This window comes from Oncorhynchus mykiss, chromosome 14, assembly GCF_013265735.2.
Source record: "Oncorhynchus mykiss isolate Arlee chromosome 14, USDA_OmykA_1.1, whole genome shotgun sequence".
NCBI lineage: Eukaryota > Metazoa > Chordata > Actinopteri > Salmoniformes > Salmonidae > Oncorhynchus > Oncorhynchus mykiss.
Window position 1 is genome coordinate 16,943,270 of NC_048578.1, and position 19,642 is coordinate 16,962,911.

At 41.9% G+C, this 19,642-nt stretch overlaps 1 protein-coding gene and 1 long non-coding RNA gene across 3 annotated transcripts; both read right to left on the reverse strand.

Moving 5' to 3' along the window:
• Positions 1-990: 990 nt before the first annotated feature.
• On the reverse strand, positions 991-2,494 carry LOC118938700. Its single transcript, XR_005035943.1, has 2 exons — positions 2,321-2,494; positions 991-1,868 (listed from the first exon to the last, which is right to left on the reverse strand). It is a non-coding gene; the product is annotated as an uncharacterized LOC118938700 (long non-coding RNA).
• A 12,909-nt stretch (positions 2,495-15,403) lies between these two features.
• eif4ea (eukaryotic translation initiation factor 4ea) lies at positions 15,404-19,286 on the reverse strand. 2 transcript variants are annotated; one of them, XM_036943044.1, is made up of 7 exons: positions 18,756-19,022; positions 18,555-18,655; positions 17,599-17,694; positions 17,433-17,496; positions 16,624-16,737; positions 16,145-16,284; positions 15,404-16,036 (listed from the first exon to the last, which is right to left on the reverse strand). In XM_036943044.1, exons 1-7 carry the CDS (start codon positions 18,804-18,806, stop codon positions 15,922-15,924), a joined length of 681 nt encoding a protein of 226 aa, XP_036798939.1. In that variant the 5' UTR covers positions 18,807-19,022; the 3' UTR covers positions 15,404-15,921. The 2 variants fall into 2 exon arrangements, with proteins under 2 accessions (XP_036798939.1, XP_021417060.2); XM_021561385.2 differs by lacking the exon at positions 18,756-19,022 and adding an exon at positions 19,156-19,286 and having other exon boundaries at positions 15,407-16,036.
• Between the last annotated feature and the right edge of the window lie 356 nt (positions 19,287-19,642).

Here is a 19,642-nt window from a genome sequence, read left to right on the forward strand (position 1 = left end):
ATCACTGAACGATAAGACTCTCAGGAACATGTATGTGTCTTCTGTTTCATTCTACAATGCCCACAGGCGACGCAGGACTGATTAGAACAGAGTGGACAAGACCAGGCACTAACTCAGACTGGGGGAAAGAAGATCATACAAAATTGTTGCCTGATGATCTTCTGAACTTCCCAATACCTTCCTGACGCATTTCAGTCACTTCAACCCATACTTTCTTCAGATTTAAATACTGATTTGTAATAGACGGTCATAGCCCACATTAAAAAAGATAACATTGTTCATTCATTACAAGTAAAAACATTTTTTTTCTATCAATGGCCAATGTTCACTTTTTTAATTGTGAGTATGACAGTCTATTACAAATCAGTCTGACAGTACTTTTGACAGTATTTCAATCTGAAGGAAGTATGGGTTGAGTTTTGAGGTCCAAAGTCTTTGTCTTCCCTTAAAACATTTTTGTTGTCGTCGTCAAATATGCAGTTTAACATGCGATTTCCACATGTTAAACTGCACATTTGACGTGTGTGTGTGCGTGCGTGCGTGCGTGCGTGCGTGCGTGCGTGCGTGCGTGTGTGTGAGTAAGAAGGAGAGGGAGTGCGATGAGGAGAAGAGAGAAGCCAAGAAGCTGCTCAGTGTGCGTTTCAAAGCCTCCTCAATGTAGCAAAACAGCAACAGAAAATAAACACCATTTTAGCTAATGAGGTGTTTAGCGGTCCATGGGCTTTCCTCCCTGCATAATGATGGGGGGAATGAGGAAATGTATTTACACAGAGGGAAGATAAAAGGATTTGTAAGGGTATGTAAGTACAGAAGAGGAGCGAAAAAGGCGATCAATAATTAATTTACTTTCAGCCAGTCAAGGGCAATTAAAATGCCCCCCCTCCACCCACCACCCACTAATCTCACTGACCATTGTCCCAAACAGGGATTACAGCATTTAAGGATCGATACTAAGACACACACACAAAAAAAACACAAATACTGTAGAGCTGGATTACAATTGTTTTGATACCATTACAAATGTATAACACACACTGTTGTTGGATTTCTGTTTACCTTGAGTATGTAACTGGAAACAACACCTAGGTACATAGAATGTGCTCACTAACTGTTTATAGCCTATATGCTGTATATTGTACATCACCACACACACACAGGGGCTATGTTACCTTTCTAAAACATTTGAAATATTTAGTGCACAGTAGTAGGCTAGAATAAAAGGCAAAACACAATGCAATTCTTTAAACTGATTTTTTTCCCATTAAACATCATGTTCAGCTTTCATGGCATCGTGTAGGCTAGGGCCATACATTTACACCAATGGGAACATAAGCTATCCTAGTGATCTCTAGACTTCTCCCATATGTTCCAACTTCCAACACATAATCTAAATACATTGACCTACTATGTGCTGGACATGAAACACCACCACTATCTAGACTAGATATCTGACCGCGTCTGTTGAAGATCAGGGGGATGTACAGAAAGCATTTTCACCGCCTCATCCCAGGCATGACCTGATATAAATGTAACGTGGGGGATATACACGTAAAATATCTATTCCTATTGCCATACTATACCATATTTTGTACATGTGAGGTCTTCGGGACTAATCTAAATACATAGGTTCTTTACATCAGGGAGTGGAGCACTGGAATGATCAGGTCAGAAATATATGTTTTATTTACAATCTTAATTACTCAAGCAACTCAGTGAAAGCTTCTCATAGACACCATCTTCGGGCTGTATCCCCGCCTGGTACGGCAAAGGCACCGCCCGTAACCGCAGGGCTATCCAGAGGGTGATACGGTCTGCCCAATGTGATGCGGTCTGCCCAAACTACCTGTCCTCCAGGACTCTTACAGCACCTAATGTTACAGGAAGGATAAACAGATCATCAAGGACAACAACCACCCAAGCCACTGCCTGTTCACCCCGCTATCATCCAGAAGGCGAGGTCAGTACAGGTGCATCAAAGCTGGGACAGAGAGACTGAAAAACAGCTTCTATCACAAGGCCATCAGACTGTTAAATAGCCATCACTAGCACATTAGAGGCTGCTACCTATATGCATAGACTTGAAATTACTTGCCACCTTAACAAATAAAACACAAGTCACTTTAATAATATTTTCATTACTCATCTCATGTGTATATACTGTGTTCTATTATATTCTGCTGTGTCTTAGTCTATACCGCTCTGACATTGATCGTCCATTTATATATTCTTAATTCCATTCCTTTACTCTGATTTTTGTCTACTGTGTATATGTTGTGAAATTGTTAGATATTTGTTAGATTTAGTTGGAGCTGTTACGTACGTCGTTAGAAGGAGACCAAGGCGCTGCGTGGTAAGCGTACATCTTTCTGTATTAAGACGAACACCAACAAAACAACAAATGAATACACAAACGTAACGTACTGCAGGCTACCTAATAACTGTGCAAAAACAAGATCCCACAAACTAGGGTGGAAAACAGGCTGCCTAAGTATGATTCCCAATCAGAGACAACGATTGACAGCTGCCTCTGATCGAAAACAATAACCGGCCAACAAAGAAATAGAAAACTAGAATGCCCACCCAAATCACACCCTGACCTAACCAAATAGAGAAATAAAAAGGCTCTCTAAAGTCAGGGTGTGACAGGTGCTAGAAACACAAGCATTTCACTACACCCGCCATAACATTTGCTGAACACGTGACCAATAAAATGTGATTTGATTTGATTTGACATAGGCATTCAATCGTCAATCAATTTATTATGTTTCTGGCCAACACACAAATTACATACCTAGGGAGGCGTGCCATGGGAGAAGGGGAACTTGTACCAGAGGTCACGGTCGCCACACCCGTCCTCCCAAGGCACGCCATCCTGCACATAGTAAGGGGATCCGCTGAATGACACAAACAAGATGGCTTAATTAACAATCATGCCCATAATTAACCATCACGCCCTTAATTAACAATCACATATGCCTGGCACTAGCAGACTAACAAGGGTGCGGTCACATTAGGGCAACGGTTCTACCCAGTTACATAAATATGAAGCACCTTCAAACATCACCAGTGTAAAAGTGGGTCAGAAAATTCTGACTGTGGGATGGGACTCAAAGATGGATGATAGGGGAGGCTTTGGGGAATATATCTCACGCCCGGGGATAGTTGGCTTTCAGCCTTCCACACCATGGTACCAGGCAGTTACTGTCTGCAGACACTGATGGAGGCTCAATTAACTAAGTAACTGCATGCCCCTGACATCTGATCTGGGCTAGTTAATGCACACATCTGTACAGTTATAGATGGAGAGGAAGAGAGGGAGGTGGGAGGGAGAGAGAAACAGAGAAAGAGAAACTGACAGAGAGAGAAAAGAGAGAGAACAGAGGACAGAAGAGAGAGAACAGAGGAGAGAAGAACGGGAAACCAACCAAGAGAGAGAGAAACAGGCAGAGAATAGATAGAGAAGCAGAGAGTGAGAAAAACAGACAGAGAGAAAGAGAGAAAAACATAGAAAGAATAGATAGAGAGAAACAGGGAGAGAGAGAGAGAGACGCTGAGAAGAGAGTGGGAGAAACAGAGAGAGAAGCAGAGAGAGAGAGAAACAGAGAAACAGAGAGAGAGAAAAAACTGAGAGAAACAGAGCAAAAAACACAGAGCTATGAACTCTCTGTCTAGGGATTTGGGGCAATATAAACTCTCCACCACTCCTTGAACGGAAATGCATTAGTTATTTGTTTCTTTGGAGGTCAAACACTTTTTAAACTTTAAGAGCTTGTCTCTGTGTGTATATAGGCCTGTGTGTGCGTGTGTGCATGCGTGCGTGCGCAATTAGCATAAACCCAAGCCTATAATTTTAGAAACTGCCTTATTTTCTGCCAAGCCCATCCATTACATGTAAATGTAGGTCCCAGAACCAGACGTCTCAGTTACAAGATTAACAAGTAGATGTGCGTTTGTCATCCCACAATGAGAGTGAAACAGGCTGAGATCATTACAGCTGTGAGAAGCTATGAGAAACGGTGAGAAACTGCCAGCTATGTCTTGGACAACAGTAAGTCTAGTGACCCTCTGGGCCACTTCAATCCAGTCTACCGAGACAAGCCAAAGCATAGTGGGACTGAACATCTCACTCTCGAACAGCAAGGCAGGTCCCCTTACATGGGAGCCAGAAGGGGACTTAGGCACACCTCTTGAGGACAGCTAGACTATAACTACTTGGAGCCTCTTATGTTGAGCATGCCTGGATAGTGTGTTAAGTGCATGGGGTTAGAACTCATCTGTGTTCAATCGACACATAGAATTTTAAAAAAATTGCTTGGAGAGCAGTGCAATGCTTGACTCTCTCTCTGTCCCCCTTGGTACGCGGTACACAAGTTGCCCTAGCAGGAAGTTGATAGTTGCCTAAGGCAATGGGGGGAAATTGAAAAGTGGGACTGAAAAAATAAAATGCACTCCAGCTGCTATTTACAGATATCTCTTTCCCAGGTGCGTCAGTGGAAATGGAGACAGTCTGTGATTGGAATCCTAATTTACTTTTTTCAAAGCAAGTCTTCACAATGGAAAGTCATACAAGCTGGAAGAGTACACAGATGGAGTTAGCCGTTGATATAGCAACAGACGCTAACAGCTCATCAAATCCCATTGTGACGCCAGTGTGGACATATTTTGGCAAGTGGACACTATTTGGCACTACAGGCCCATACTGCCTCCATGTGGATGACGGAAATAACATGGGAAAGTATTATACAGTATTATATATATATATATATATATATATATATATATATATATACAGTGCCTTCTCCCTCATGGGAGAAGGTAAGCTGCCTTGGCAAAGACAGACTACACTGGCCCGCTTACTCTGACTTCTACTCATTTATAGCAGGTTTCAACCATTGATGTTGGCTTGTTTATGCTATGTATTGGCCATTGAGAGGCTTTTAAGCCAGTGGTCGGCCATATTGGCACTACCCAATAGGGGCAGTCCTCCATAAGAATGAATGGAATTGTACAGTATTTCAATCAAATGCTTCAAGGACAAAATTAAATGTATTTAAGTATTTTTGTTGTAGTGGGGGACAGTAACATTAGCAATCTCAAAAAACTAATATCTAAGGAAATTGAATTTAAAAGTATTTATTAAGGTGTCTAATAGAATAAATGTGTGGATGTGGGTACGCAGACCCACAAGCCACTGCCACTGCTTGTGGGTCTGCGTACCCTCATGATGAGTTGCCAGATAGTTCAGTCCATTTAAAGCATAATTTAAAAAATAATAAATCTGTCTTTTTAAGCTAGAGATATCTATTTTTTTGCATGGGGTACATCTCAATCTACCGCGTTTGTCAGACCAGGAGATATCTTGAAAATCGGTCTTCTCACGAAAACGTCTGGTATTACCTCTCTATGGAAAGAACACAACGGTGTCAAATAATTGTTTTATATATTTTGTTTTATACCTAGAGGGGTGCTAAATGAAATACAACTCTTGGGGAACATGTCCATTGGTGCTACGTGTTATTTTTGTCACTGTTTTCAGACTGGGAAGGACACATTTTGCAGAAAGTTGTTCTGTATGCTAGTTTGCAACATTGCAGAGAATTGAAGAAAACCTGGAGGCAAAACCTTGGGGGGAAAAAAGTCATTGTTGTCAGAAGTGCGCTATATACACAAAATCGACATACCGGTCCAATGTTGCACCTACGATACTAATCTGCTGAGCACTAATGGAGCTCCGCTCAATCAAGGCATTTGATAGGTTTGACATGTAATGTAATGCCCTTAGAATCTAGGGGGATACAATATACATTTATTTATTAAAAGACAGGTGCTGCTGATAATACTACCATCGTTATCGAGGCAGAGGACATCAAATCAAATCAAATTTTATTTGTCACAATCACATGGTTAGCAGATGTTAATGCGAGTGTAGCGAAATGCTTGTGCTTCTAGTTCCGACAATGCGGTAATAACCAACAAGTAATCTAACTAACAATGCCAAAACTACTGTCTTATACACAGTGTAAGGGGATAAAGAATATGTACATAATGATATATGAATGAGTGATGGTACAGAGCAGCATAGGCAGGATACAGTAGATGGTATCGAGTACAGTATATACATGAGGTGAGTATGTAAACAAAGTGGCATAGTTAAAGTGGCTAGTGATACATGTATTACATAAGGATGCAGTCGATGATATAGAGTACAGTATATACGTATGCATATGAGATGGATAATGTAGGGTAAGTAACATTATATAAGGTAGCATTGTTTAAAGTGGCTAGTGATATATTTACATCATTTCCCATCAATTCCCATTATTAAAGTGGCTGGAGTTGAATCAGTGTCAATGTCAGTGTGTTGGCAGCAGCCACTCAATGTTAGTGGTGGCTGTTTAACAGTCTGATGGCCTTGAGATAGAAGCTGTTTTTCAGTCTCTCGGTCCAAGCTTTGATGCACCTGTACTGACCTCGCCTTCTGGATGATAGCGGGGTGAACAGGCAGTGGCTCGGGTGGTTGATGTCCTTGATGATCTTTATGGCCTTCCTGTAACATCGGGTGGTGTAGGTGTCCTAGAGGGCAGGTAGTTTGCCCCCGGTGATGCGTTGTGCAGACCTCACTACCCTCTGGAAAGCCTTACGGTTGTGGGCGGAGCAGTTGCCGTACCAGGCGGTGATACAGCCCGCCAGGATGCTCTCGATTGTGCATCTGTAGAAGTTTGTGAGTGCTTTTGGTGACAAACCGAATTTCTTCAGCCTCCTCTTCACGATGCTGTCTGTGTGAGTGGACCAATTCAGTTTGTCTGTGATGTGTATGCCGAGGAACTTAAAACTTGCTACCCTCTCCACTACTGTTCCATCGATGTGGATAGGGGGGTGTTCCCTCTGCTGTTTCCTGAAGTCCACAATCATCTCCTTAGTTTTGTTGACGTTGAGTGTGAGGTTATTTTCCTGACACCACACTCTGAGGGCCCTCACCTCCTCCCTGTAGGCTGTCTCGTCGTTGTTGGTAATCAAGCCTACCACTGTTGTGTCGTCCGCAAACTTGATGATTGAGTTGGAGGCGTGCCTGGCCACGCAGTCGTGGGTGAACAGGGAGTACAGGAGAGGGCTCAGAACGCACCCTTGTGGGGCCCCAGTGTTGAGGATCAGCGGGGTGGAGATGTTGTTGCCTACCCTCACCACCTGGGGGCGGCCCGTCAGGAAGTCCAGTACCCAGTTGCACAGGGCGGGGTCGAGACCCAGGGTCTCGAGCTTGATGACGAGCTTGGAGGGTACTATGGTGTTGAATGCCGAGCTGTAGTCGATGAACAGCATTCTCACATAGGTATTCCTCTTGTCCAGATGGGTTAGGGCAGTGTGCAGTGTGGTTGAGATTGCATCGTCTGTGGACCTATTTGGGCGGTTAGCAAATTGGAGTGGGTCTAGGGTGTCGGGTAGGGTGGAGGTGATATGGTCCTTGACTAGTCTCTCAAAGCACTTCATGATGACGGAAGTGAGTGCTACGGGGCGGTAGTCGTTTAGCTCAGTTACCTTAGCTTTCTTGGGAACAGGAACAATGGTGGCCCTCTTGAAGCATGTGGGAACAGCAGACTGGTATAGGGATTGATTGAATATGTCCGTAAACACACCGGCCAGCTGGTCTGCGCATGCTCTGAGGGCGCGGCTGGGGATGCCGTCTGGGCCTGCAGCCTTGCGAGGGTTAACACGTTTAAATGTCTTACTCACCTCGGCTGCAGTGAAGGAGAGTCCGCATGTTTTCGTTGCAGGCCGTGTCAGTGGCACTGTATTGTCCTCATAGCGGGCAAAAAAGTTATTTAGTCTGCCTGGGAGCAGGACATCCTGGTCCGTGACTGGGCTTCTTGTAGTCTGTGATTGACTGTAGACCCTGCCACATGCCTCTTGTGTCTGAGCCGTTGAATTGAGATTCTACTTTGTCTCTGTACTGACGCTTAGCTTGTTTGATAGCCTTGCGGAGGGAATAGCTGCACTGTTTGTATTCGGTCATGTTACCAGTCACCTTGCCCTGATTAAAAGCAGTGGTTCGCGCTTTCAGTTTCACGCGAATGCTGCCATCAATCCACGGTTTCTGGTTAGGGAATGTTTTAATCGTTGCTATGGGAACGACATCTTCAACGCACGTTCTAATGAACTCGCACACCGAATCAGCGTATTGGTCAATATTGTTATCTGACGCAATACGAAACATGTCCCAGTCCACGTGATGGAAGCAGTCTTGGAGTGTGGAGTCAGCTTGGTCGGACCAGCGTTGGACAGACCTCAGCGTGGGAGCCTCTTGTTTTAGTTTCTGTCTGTAGGCAGGGATCAACAAAATGGAGTTGTGGTCAGCTTTTCCGAAAGGAGGGCGGGGCAGGGCCTTATATGCGTCGCGGAAGTTAGAGTAACAATGATCCAAGGTTTTTCCAGCCCTGGTTGCGCAATCGATATGCTGATAAAATTTAGGGAGTCTTGTTTTCAGATTAGCTTTGTTAAAATCCCCAGCTACAATGAATGCAGCCTCCGGATAAATGGATTCCAGTTTGCAAAGAGTCAAATAAAGTTAGTTCAGAGCCATCGATGTGTCTGCTTGGGGGGGGGGGGATATATACGGCTGTGATTATAATCGAAGAGAATTCTCTTGGTAGATAATGCGGTCTACATTTGATTGTGAGGAATTCTAAATCAGGTGAACAGAAGGATTTGAGTTCCTGTATGTTTCTTTCATCACACCATGTCTCGTTAGCCATAAGGCATACGCCCCCGCCCCTCTTCTTACCAGAAAGATGTTTGTTTCTGTCGGCGCGATGCATGGAGAAACCCGCTGGCTGCACCGCCTCGGATAGCGTCTCTCCAGTGAGCCATGTTTCCGTGAAGCAAAGAACGTTACAGTCTCTGATGTCCCTCTGTGTAGCCAATGGGTTTGATGCTGTCTGGCCAAAAGGAGTATGGTGTGTTATACTCTTTTTTGGCCAGACAGCATCAGATACAGTGGGGCAAAAAAGTATTTAGTCAGCCACCAATTGTGCAAGTTCTCCCACTTAAAAAGATGAGAGAGGCCTGTAATTTGCATCATAGGTACACTTCAACTATGACAGACAAAATTAGAAAAATGTATTTATTTACAAATTATGGTGGAAAATAAGTATTTGGTCACCTACCAACAAGCAAGATTTCTGGCTCTCACAGACCTGTAACTTCTTCTTTAAGAGGCTCTTCTGTCCTCCACTCGTTACCTGTATTATTATCAGTATAAAAGACACCTGTCCACAACCTCAAACAGTCACACTCCAAACTCCACTATGGCCAAGACCAAAGAGCGGTCAAAGGACACCAGAAACAAAATTGTAGACCTGCACCAGGCTAGGAAGACTGAATCTACAATAGGTAAGCAGCTTGGTTTGAAGAAATCAACTGTGGGAGCAATTATTAGGAAATGGAAGACATATAAGACCACTGATAATCTCCCTCGATCTGGGGCTCCACGCAAGATCTCACCCCGTGGGGTCAAAATGATCAGTGAGCAAATCAGTGAGAACGGTGAGCAAAAATCCCAGAACCACACGGGGGGACCTAGTGAATGACCTGCAGAGAGCTGGGACCAAAGTAACAAAGCCTACCATCAGCAAGGGCATTGAAGATGAAACGTGGCTGGGTCTTTCAGCATGACAATGATCCCAAACACACCGCCCGGGCAACGAAGGAGTGGCTTCGTAAGAAGCATTTCAAGGTCCTGGAGTGGCCTAGCCAGTCTCCAGATCTCAACCCCATAGAAAATCTTTGGAGGGAGTTGAAAGTCCGTGTTGCCCAGCAACAGCCCCAAAACATCACTGCTCTAGAGGAGATCTGTATGGAGGAATGGGCCAAAATACCAGCAACAGTGTGTGAAAACCTTGTGAAGACTTACAGAAAACATTTGACCTCTGTCATTGCCAACAAAGGGTATATAACAAAGTATTGAGATAAACTTTTGTTATTGACCAAATACTTATTTTCCACCATAATTTGCAAATAAATTCATTAAAAATCCTACAATGTGATTTTCTGGATTTTTTTTCCTCATTTTGTTTGTCATAGTTGAAGTGTACCTATGATGAAAATTACAGTTCTCTCTCATCTTTTTAAGTGGGAGAACTTGCACAATTGGTGGCTGACTAAATACTTTTTTGCCCCACTGAACATGGGACACATACAGTAAGACAGAGGGGCGCTGTTTCGCGGTGTGTGTGTGTGTGTGTGGGGGGGGGGGCTCAGATCTTGTCATCCTGAAGTCTGCGGCCGGTGTGCTCACATTGAGACCTGTCTAGACCCCTCCCTGTCCTGTGCTTTCCAGATGTGTTGTGGCCGGCCTGTACAAGTTGCATGTCGCATCGTAGTACCCCAGTAGTACCACCCCACTACACAAGATACAACAAACATTTCTGGCATGTCAGAAAAATAATTGGGACCTAAGATGCGGATTGGGACAATGCAAGACCCATAATCGCACATCTTTCACCCGCTCACATTATGCGACCTACGACGTCTTGGTCGGAGTTTACGTCCGACGTTAGGATTTAAGTTGGCTGTACACTACACGATTTTGGCTCCGATTTAGCCGTCCCAGACAGTTTGGGATATTGGAGACAATATCCCCATGTCTTTGCCTACATCACCAACAGTCGTTTTATGTGAGAGGGTCAGAGCATTTGAGCAGTCCCAGATGTCCCAATATTTTCAAATATGTTTGATTTTATCAGCACAAAATCTGCAGTACTCCTGTAGTGTGAGATGTGCAGTGACAAGATTTGAGAACGATGGTCAGCAACAGTCAATGAGAGCTCGCCAGAGAAAAGCCAGTGAGTTGATGACGTTGTTTCGCATCACGCAGAATGTGAAGACCAGGGATGGGCAACTTTAATGGTCTGGGCCACAAAAAACCTCAACTCATAATGAGGGGCCGCAGTGGCTTGCGGGTCTGCATACCCACATCCATACCACACCCCAAACCCCCTGCTCCCCTACTTGGTGAGCAATAGAAATGTGCGATCCCCCCCTTGACAGCAGAGACATCCTTTTTTTCATGCAATTCTACTCATTTTGACATGGGGTGGAGAGAAGATTTAGTAGTTTTATAACTGATTTCATGTAATTCTACTCGGCAGAGAGGGAAATTAGTAGTTTTAAAGCTAATTTCCTGCAATTATACACATTGTTTATATGATATCTGAGTGAAAGTGACTAACAAAATCAATGGGGAACCCCCCAGTCGGTAATTTGACAATGATTAGGCCTACAACAAGTTTTGATAGCTGGCCGCTAGACTAATTTACCAATCTCCTAAAAACGTTTTAGCTAACATGGGCTAATTGAGTGACTGTCAGTGGCTGACAAGATAAAAACTACTGATGCACAACCACTATTTCAAAATTGCACCCTGTGTATTCTACTGCTCTAACTCGCAACAGTAAGTTGAGACCTCGACTGCGTCCGCAGGCCGCCATTTGCCCACGCCTGGTGTACTCTCAAACTATGACTACGCGTTTGTACTTGCCTTTACCCAAAGCGTCGAAACGTTACAGCTATGAAGTTCACAAGCAATGTTATTCAATTCAAAATGTTGGCTAGATATTTCAAGTCTGTATGCCAAGTGTGAATGTCTGACAGAGGAGCATCACTGTTTTCACGAGTCAGCGAGATATGGAGAATCCTCACAATCAATCAAGAATCTTATAGTGTGTGACATCCTGTCTGTGCCAGATTGTTAAGTGCACACATCACTACGTTGGCAAGACAAAAAACTACAGGAAAGACGGTTGTTTAATGCGAGATGCTCAGCGATGTTAGGACTTTGAAAGTCGTGTCGTGTCCACCCGGCATTACATGCAAGCCCAGAAATGTGTGATGGATCTCAAATCACAGTTTAAAAAAGTGTAATGCATGGCCACACAACATTCAGATCTAAGCCTGCGTTTACACAGGTAGCCAAAGTCAGATTTTTTCCACTAATTGGTATTTTGACAGATATTTTTCAGAACTGATCTGATTGGTCAAAAGATAAATGAGTGAAACAAATATCATAATTGGGCAGCATGTGGATAACATTTCAAAGATTCTGAATGTTTCATAGTCTATATTTTATACACTATTGGCTAATCTGCAAACAAAAAGGAAAACTTAAACTAGCTGGATGACTTCGGGTGGTTACAGTTAAACGTACATAAAAGGTTGCCCTCTATAGCTTTATTAAACAAGTTCACACGGATTAACACCATAGTCGCTCTTCTGGTCTGTTCTCAATTGGTCAGATATCAGAAATGATTAAAGACATGTTTTGTGGAAGGAAATGGCTTGTCATTAATTATAGGTGTTCATCAGGGCTACCAAGAAATCTCAGGTATTGCAGTACATCCACACATCAGAAAGGAGCAGCAGATTTTTATTTGGTAAATGAAAACTTAAGCGAAAGAGTAAATTTTGTGTGCACTACATCATCACGCATGGACTTTTATCCACAGCAAGTCTGTTTTGTAGAAACAACCACTGGTGGGAAAATCCACATTTTCCTTTTGCGGATTTTAGAATACTTGCATGAAAATGAGAATGAACAACGCACTCTGAAACTTCAGTATAAATTCAGCCAGACAGTAGTTTTGAAAGTGGTGCTGAGGAGCTAAAAGTGGTCCCTGTTTTTTGTGTAGTATGTCAAATTGTGCACCAAGTCATCCATATCTTATATTACACCCTGCAAAAAAAAATATATATTTGGGTGATTTGTTACGATTCGAATTCAAATGACATGTTAAACATTTTTTTTGTGCTTAAGATCCTGGAGTGCATCATTAAGAGGTTTATCTTGATGTGCTCTTTTGAATGGCTCATGGAAAATAAATCAAATACCTTTATCACCTTTTTTAGGCATACAATTGCACTGTGAATGAGTCTGGTGGGACTTGATACAGATGAAGAAAGCTTCTCTGAAACAGTAGTTTTGAACAAGACTACGGGCATCAACATCCATTTAAACAGAATGATCTCTCAATTTCCAGCTTCAAGACAACATACATGTATTTACAGTCATGTTTTTTTGTACCGTGTTCATAGGAGCAGGACAAGGTGCCAAAGCAAGGCATTCAGTTACACCTTATACACCTCCAATGAATACAAGTACAGTTTAACATACACTTTATTAAAGCATCTTGATGCGCTTAGAAAATGTTTTTAAAAAACAATACAGGTTTACATGAAGAATACAATATTGTGAGAGAAATAAAAAAATAACACTAAATAGATCTGCAATACCAAAAGTTGTGAACATTTTACTGAAAGCAAAACTATAGTATCGGTCAACTTTCACCACTTTAAGGCTAAACCAATTGAAAATAATGAACTGAGATTCAATGGAGGAAACTACAGCACTTCTTTAGATCTGGTAAAACAAACTACATTTGGCAAAAAGATAACCCTGGCTGCGCTTTTTTGGGATGAAAAAGGAGCTTAGGTGGTGGGCTTGGAAAGGGGGCGTGGTCAGTGCTGCTGAATTTAGTAAACATTTTAGGCCCCCAATATGGATGTTTTTTGGTTTACATTTTTGCAGTTTTAAAGTTAATTTCTTCCAATTCTAAACATTTTGCTATGGACCCGAGAGAACATTTAGCAGTTAAAGAACAAACTACAATTCTATGCATTTTGCCATGGCTAATACGGTCTTATTCTGCTCAAACTTAAATACTGATAAATTGTTTTGGGAATTTTAAATTCCCCTGACTGTTCAGTGTTTATTTTGATAATTGTTAGTTCTCAAAGATTATATTATATTGCGACTTATGTTTATATTCCGACAATGTAGATCTCTCTCTACATTTTACACATACACTACCAGTCTAAAGTTTGGACACACCTACTCATTCCAGGGGTTCTGTATTTCTACTATTTTCTACATTGTAGAATAATAGTGAAGACATCAAAACTATGAAATAACATATGGAATCATGTAATAACCCAAAAAATATCATTTACATTTGAGATTCTTCAAAGTAGCCACCCTTTGCCTTGATGACAGCTTTGCACACTCATGGCATTCTCTCAACCAGCTTCATGATGTAGTTACCTGGAATGCATTTCAATTAACTGGTGTGCTTTGTTAAAGTTCATTTGTAGAATTTATTTCCTCCTTAATGCATTTGAGCCAATCAGTTGTGTTGTGTCAAGGGTGGTATACAGACGATAGGGCTATTTGGTAAAAGACCAAGTCCATATTATGGCAAGAAAAGCTCAAATAAGCAAAGAGAAATGACAGTCCATCATTACTTTAAGACGGTCAGTCAATCCGGAAAATATCAAGAACTTTGAAAGTGTCTTTAAGTGCAGTCGCAAAAACCATCAAGCACTATGATTAAACTGGCTCTCATGAGGACCGCCACAGGAAAGGAAGACCCAGAGTTACCTCTGCTGCAGAGGATAAGTTCCTTAGCTAACAGCCTCAGAAATTGCTGCCCAAATAAATGCTTCACAGAGTTCAAGTAACAGACACATCTCAACATCAACTGTTCAGAGGAGACTGTGTGAATCAGGCCTTCGCCAAACAGAAGAACAGACTTGCTTGGGCCAAGAAACACAAGCAATGGACATTAGACCGGTGGAAATCTGTCCTTTTGTCTGATGAGTCCAAATTTGAGATTTTTTTATCCAACCGCTGTGTCTTTGTGAGACAAAGTGTAGGTGAACAGATTTTCTTTGCCTGTGTGGTTCCCACCGTGAAGCATGGACGAGGTGGTGTGACAGTGCTTTGCTGGTGACAGTCAGTGATTTATTAAGAATTCAAGGCACACTTAACCAGCAGGGCTACGACAACATTCTGCAGCAATACGCCATCCTATCTGGTTTGCGCTTAGTGGGACTATCATTTGTTTTTCAACAAGACAATGACCCAACACACCTCCAGGCTGTGTAAGGGCTATTTGACCAAGGAGAGTGATGGAGTGCTGAATCAGATGATCTGGCTTCCACAATCACCTGACCTCAACCCAATTGAGATGGTTTGGAATGAGTTGGGAATTTTTATCATTCTCCTGACAGTTCAGCAATTATTTTGATGACTGATAGATTATATTAAATAAATAAAAAACACATTTTATATTTTCTACATCCTTATTTGTTTTTTGCTGTTTAAGTTTACACTGAAAGCAATTTTACATTCAGAAAATGCATTATAGTGCTCAGCATTTGTGGGAACTCCTTCAAGACTGCATTCCAGATGAAAAAAAGCATGAAGCTGGTTGAGAGAATGCCAAGAGTATGCAAAGCTGTCATCAAGGCTACTTTGAAGAATCTTAAATATAAAATATATTTTGATTTGTTTAACACTTTTTTGGTTACTACATGATTCCGTATGTGTTATTTTATAGTTGATATCTACACTATTATTTTACAATGTAGAAAATAGTAAAAATATAGAAAAACCCTTGAATGAGTAGGTGTCCAAACTTTTGACAGGTACTAATATATATATATTTTTTATATATTTTTTTTTACAGTTTGGAATTAGGAGTCCCGAAAACACAGACAAATCCCTGGCAGCTACGAGTGTGATGCTGTTAAACATAAAATATATCAACAAAAAGCCTCCTAGTATATCCTCAGTAATAAAACGGAAATGGCGCATTAAAAAAAGGAACATGGATAACTTTTTGGGGGGTATTTCAATTCTCATGGTTATTCCCACCCTTCATCGAAGGTATAGGTTTGTTTCAAGGCAAATATGAGGGGAAAATTTTGAGGGCAAAGGGCAAATTTTGTCGTGAAATCATATTGCAATTCATTGAATAAAGGCAATCGTCTGTGTTGAAGCTTTGGTTTCAATTGGGTAGCAGATTAAACTTCGCAACAGCATTTCAACAAACGCCATGGAAACGGAAAGGAAAAACAACCAAAAAAAACAACTCCTTAGACAACAAACTTGTTCTTGGTGGTGGAACCACTCTTGGTGGCAGTGTCAGCGTGTGATTGATATCCGATGATCACCTTGTGTGGCACGCCTAACCTCTCCTTCCACCCTTGTCTAGAGGAGGGAAAATACAGTCTAGTAAAAATATCTGGATATGGATAAAAACAAGAGATGGTCAACATCTTTCAGGGCTAACTAAATGGTATAGCGACGCCGGCTCACCCTATGTGTGTAATAGCATCCTTGTTTTCGTAGTCTGTTGTCCAAATCGCAAGTTTGTCTCCTTTCGTTCGGATGTTAACTACTGCCCCGCATACATCATCACTGTGGTCATCGAAGGCTTCGCCCACTAGGCACAGGAGCTGAAATGCACATGGACAGCCAGATGTTTTAATACTTTAATGACAGCTAGACATAATCAACTTTGAGACATATATTGCATGTCCAAGTAATGCACTTGTAGATGTGTACTTCTGGGAAAAAGGCTGTGTGAATATATATTGTGTGTGTGTGTGTGTGTGTGTGTATGTCTGTGTGAGTGAGAGACAGGCCACTAGATAGCAGAGTTATGTCCCACACACTTAACATGAGATAGATACACCAACTTGTACAGAGTAGGGTTACATACAAATAGTTAATACATCTTTGTGTAGTTATGCCCTTTGTGCGTGTAATCAGACCTGTAGGGATGGGGTACTAACCGTTTCCAGCCAGAAGCGGTCGAGGTCGGCCCTGCGCTGCTGTTTGGAAAGTGTGATGAGCCACCTGCCACCACGCTTGTTCCTCTCGTCCTCCCACATGGGCTCGATACCATCCTGCAGCACAAAAACAGACCAGGCTCAGGGGTTAAAGGGCAAAGTTCAATTCATTACTTTTTTTTTGCCTTTAAAGGTCAGGGGTTGCTTGTCTGCAAAGATGAGCCCCGACATTTGCTTGTTTTGTTTGCAGAACTTGATACTACATGATAGATGAGCTTTGGATTAAACTTGTTTTCAGATAAAGGGATTAAGCCAAGAACAACTCGGTTCGTTTGGTTGTTACTTAAGAGGAATAGATGAAACCTAAAACTGGAAATCTAGTTCGACATAAGGAATGGAAATTAAAGCTGACTGACGTGAAAAGCAGCCAACCAATACTAGTATAAGATCATGACATTGAATTATGACTGATAGAGGCTGTTTAACAGTCAGAGGAGTGGTCTATTTAGGGCAGACTGACCTCCTTGGGTGGGGTCATAACCCTTGCAGTGAAAGCTAAAGCCACAGGCTGAAACGAGACCTTGGGAGATGTGACAACTCCCTGTCACAGTGTAGCCCTCTGCCTAAAAGGCACTGTGCAAGTCAATAACTCAACTGAATTTGTGAATTAACATAATTGTTTTATGGACAATTTCATCGGTTGCTGCTACTGGCCACAACCTCAACAAAAATGTGCTGTTATGGATGTAGAAATGGGTATGGATGAAAAAGGAGCATGTGTGAGATTACAGATAGGGAAAAATCATCCTTACCTTGAAAAGTGAGTAGTCACAGCCGGAGATCAAGTTACTTGATAGTTGGATGTGATTATACAGACTGGGAAAACAGGAGGACAGGCACAGTAGTGACGCAGTAAGACACTCAGAGTCTGAATATATGTAAGATGTTGCAGGTGACTTTCTACAATAAAATACTTACGCCCAGAAGTCTTCCACTGTGTCAAACTTGGAGATGAGACGGAGGTTTGCTTGCCAGGTTTTCGTTTTGTCATTCTTAAAGAACCACAGAGCCCATCTGCATAGCAAACAAAATTCGACGATTTTGTGTCAACACTATAGATGGATTGGCTGACGTCACAAAAATAATGTGTGAGCATCAATGTGGCCGGAGGCCATGATTGGTTATGATTCTGAACGGTCAGATATCTAACAACAGGTGTTTAGACTGATTTCCTGGCAATGCTAATATGGCAAGAATTCACTAGCTAGCTAACCAACAACAATGTATTTGAAAGATAAGAGCTTATTGTGCAAATGTATTTATATTTTCAATGAACATTTGCAGACTAAATATAGTTTACATGTCAACATTCTAAGCCAACCCTCAGTTTTGCCCCACAGTTGCAAATGCGTCAGTTTTGTTGCTTAACAACCAACCTGTCTATAGCCTATAAGCGTATATTGACAATGCATCAGGCAAAACACACTCCACGTCAACCTTGACAGTTTTCAGTTTACTATGTACGTTTCTTACACATTGTGTAGCGATTGAGGGGGAAGATGTTGGTCCTGTGTGGCTGGTAGAGCATGGAGCTTGCAATGCCAAAGGTTGTGGGTTTGATTCCCGCTGGGGCCACCCATATGTAAAATGCATTCACTCATGTCTGTTAAATGGCATATAATAAGATGAGCAGTACTTGAACCTGCAACCTTGTGGTAACGGGGCAAGTGATCTGTGGATAATGGTGCAGATAAGCGCCACAGTACACTTTTAGGGATATACAGTGCTTCCTGTAATATTTTAACCCATGCCTGACAAGACTGGTATAAACTATAGTCAGGCATTAACACTAGTGGATACTGATATCCCAATGGATATAGTTAGTTGTGTATTTTCATGTGGAACTAGCTAGGTTAAGCAGCTATAGTACTTACCTATTTTGTAGTGGATGTTTGATGTAATCTTCAGGATTTACAATTTCTTGACCAGTTTCACTTTTTTTCGCCTCGGAATTAGGGGGATTCAAACTTGATTCCTGGAGAGATGGGGAAGAGATCTCAAAAAGCGACCTAGCATTTGAGATAAACCTTTTAAATTGTTACTCCCAACTGGTGCAACTTATCCCTGGAACGCACCAAGAAGGTCAACTCGCTAGCCACCTTTCTTGAAGGGGCGGTGGCGATCATGCCTGTTAGTAGTACTGTTAACGGTTGACACTGCTGGGCATGGATCTTTTTAACCTTCAATACTTATGAAGGTATAGTGACTAACATTGAGACGTCTTGTAACTTGCTATATCCCCAACTCCAGCATGCACAATCGATTAGCTAGCGACAGCTCGTGGTTCACTTAGGAGCCCTCGAAGAGTCGAACATTCCAACAATCATTCTCACATTTGCGGTGGTCGTGCACTCGCAGCAACACCCACCATACATTTGCATCACTAGCTAATATATCACGTTATATATTTGAGTATAACTGTAACCGAAAACTGCCCATTATCTTACAAAATGTAGAGTTAATGCAATCCCTCACCGACTCAGCTGTCGCCATCTTCTGATTATCGGATTCACAATTCTGTAATGTGAAACATAAAAGCGGATTGGATTGCGTTTTCCAACATGACAACCAAGTATGGTAAACCTAACTGCGCATGCTCAGATGTGAGCTCTTCCAACTTCAAATTTGCTTGGAGCACTTGGAAAGTACAGTAATTAAGTCTATGACCACTATTTATTTTGTTTATCGTTTTATTTTTACACTAGTTTAAGGCATTTACCCACCTATTTTATTACCACTTCATCAGTACACAATGCAGACATTTTATTTAGTCTCCATTAATCAGTGCATGCATTTTCATATGCTTTGATACCAGGGTGACTCAGTGACAATCTTACTGCATCAGTCAATATCAAAACATGCCAATACTCTGCTCAAAATAGTGCCTAAGTTGTTTTGCTCCATCATATTTACCTGTTAAGTCTCTTTCAATGATGCATCCATGATCATTCAAATCAATGTC

Bases quoted from the DNA above. Each gene is read 5' to 3' on its own strand.
- eif4ea (XM_036943044.1), bottom strand. From the start codon at position 18,806: ATGATCGCCACCGCCCCTTCAAGAAAGGTGGCTAGCGAGTTGACCTTC. The intron at 18,656-18,755 runs GTGCGTTCCAGG...CCATCTCTCCAG, and splicing joins CTAGCGAGTTGACCTTCTTG to GAATCAAGTTTGAATCCCCC. The intron at 16,738-17,432 runs GTAAGGATGATT...TTTGTGCTGCAG, and splicing joins GTGACTACTCACTTTTCAAG to GATGGTATCGAGCCCATGTG.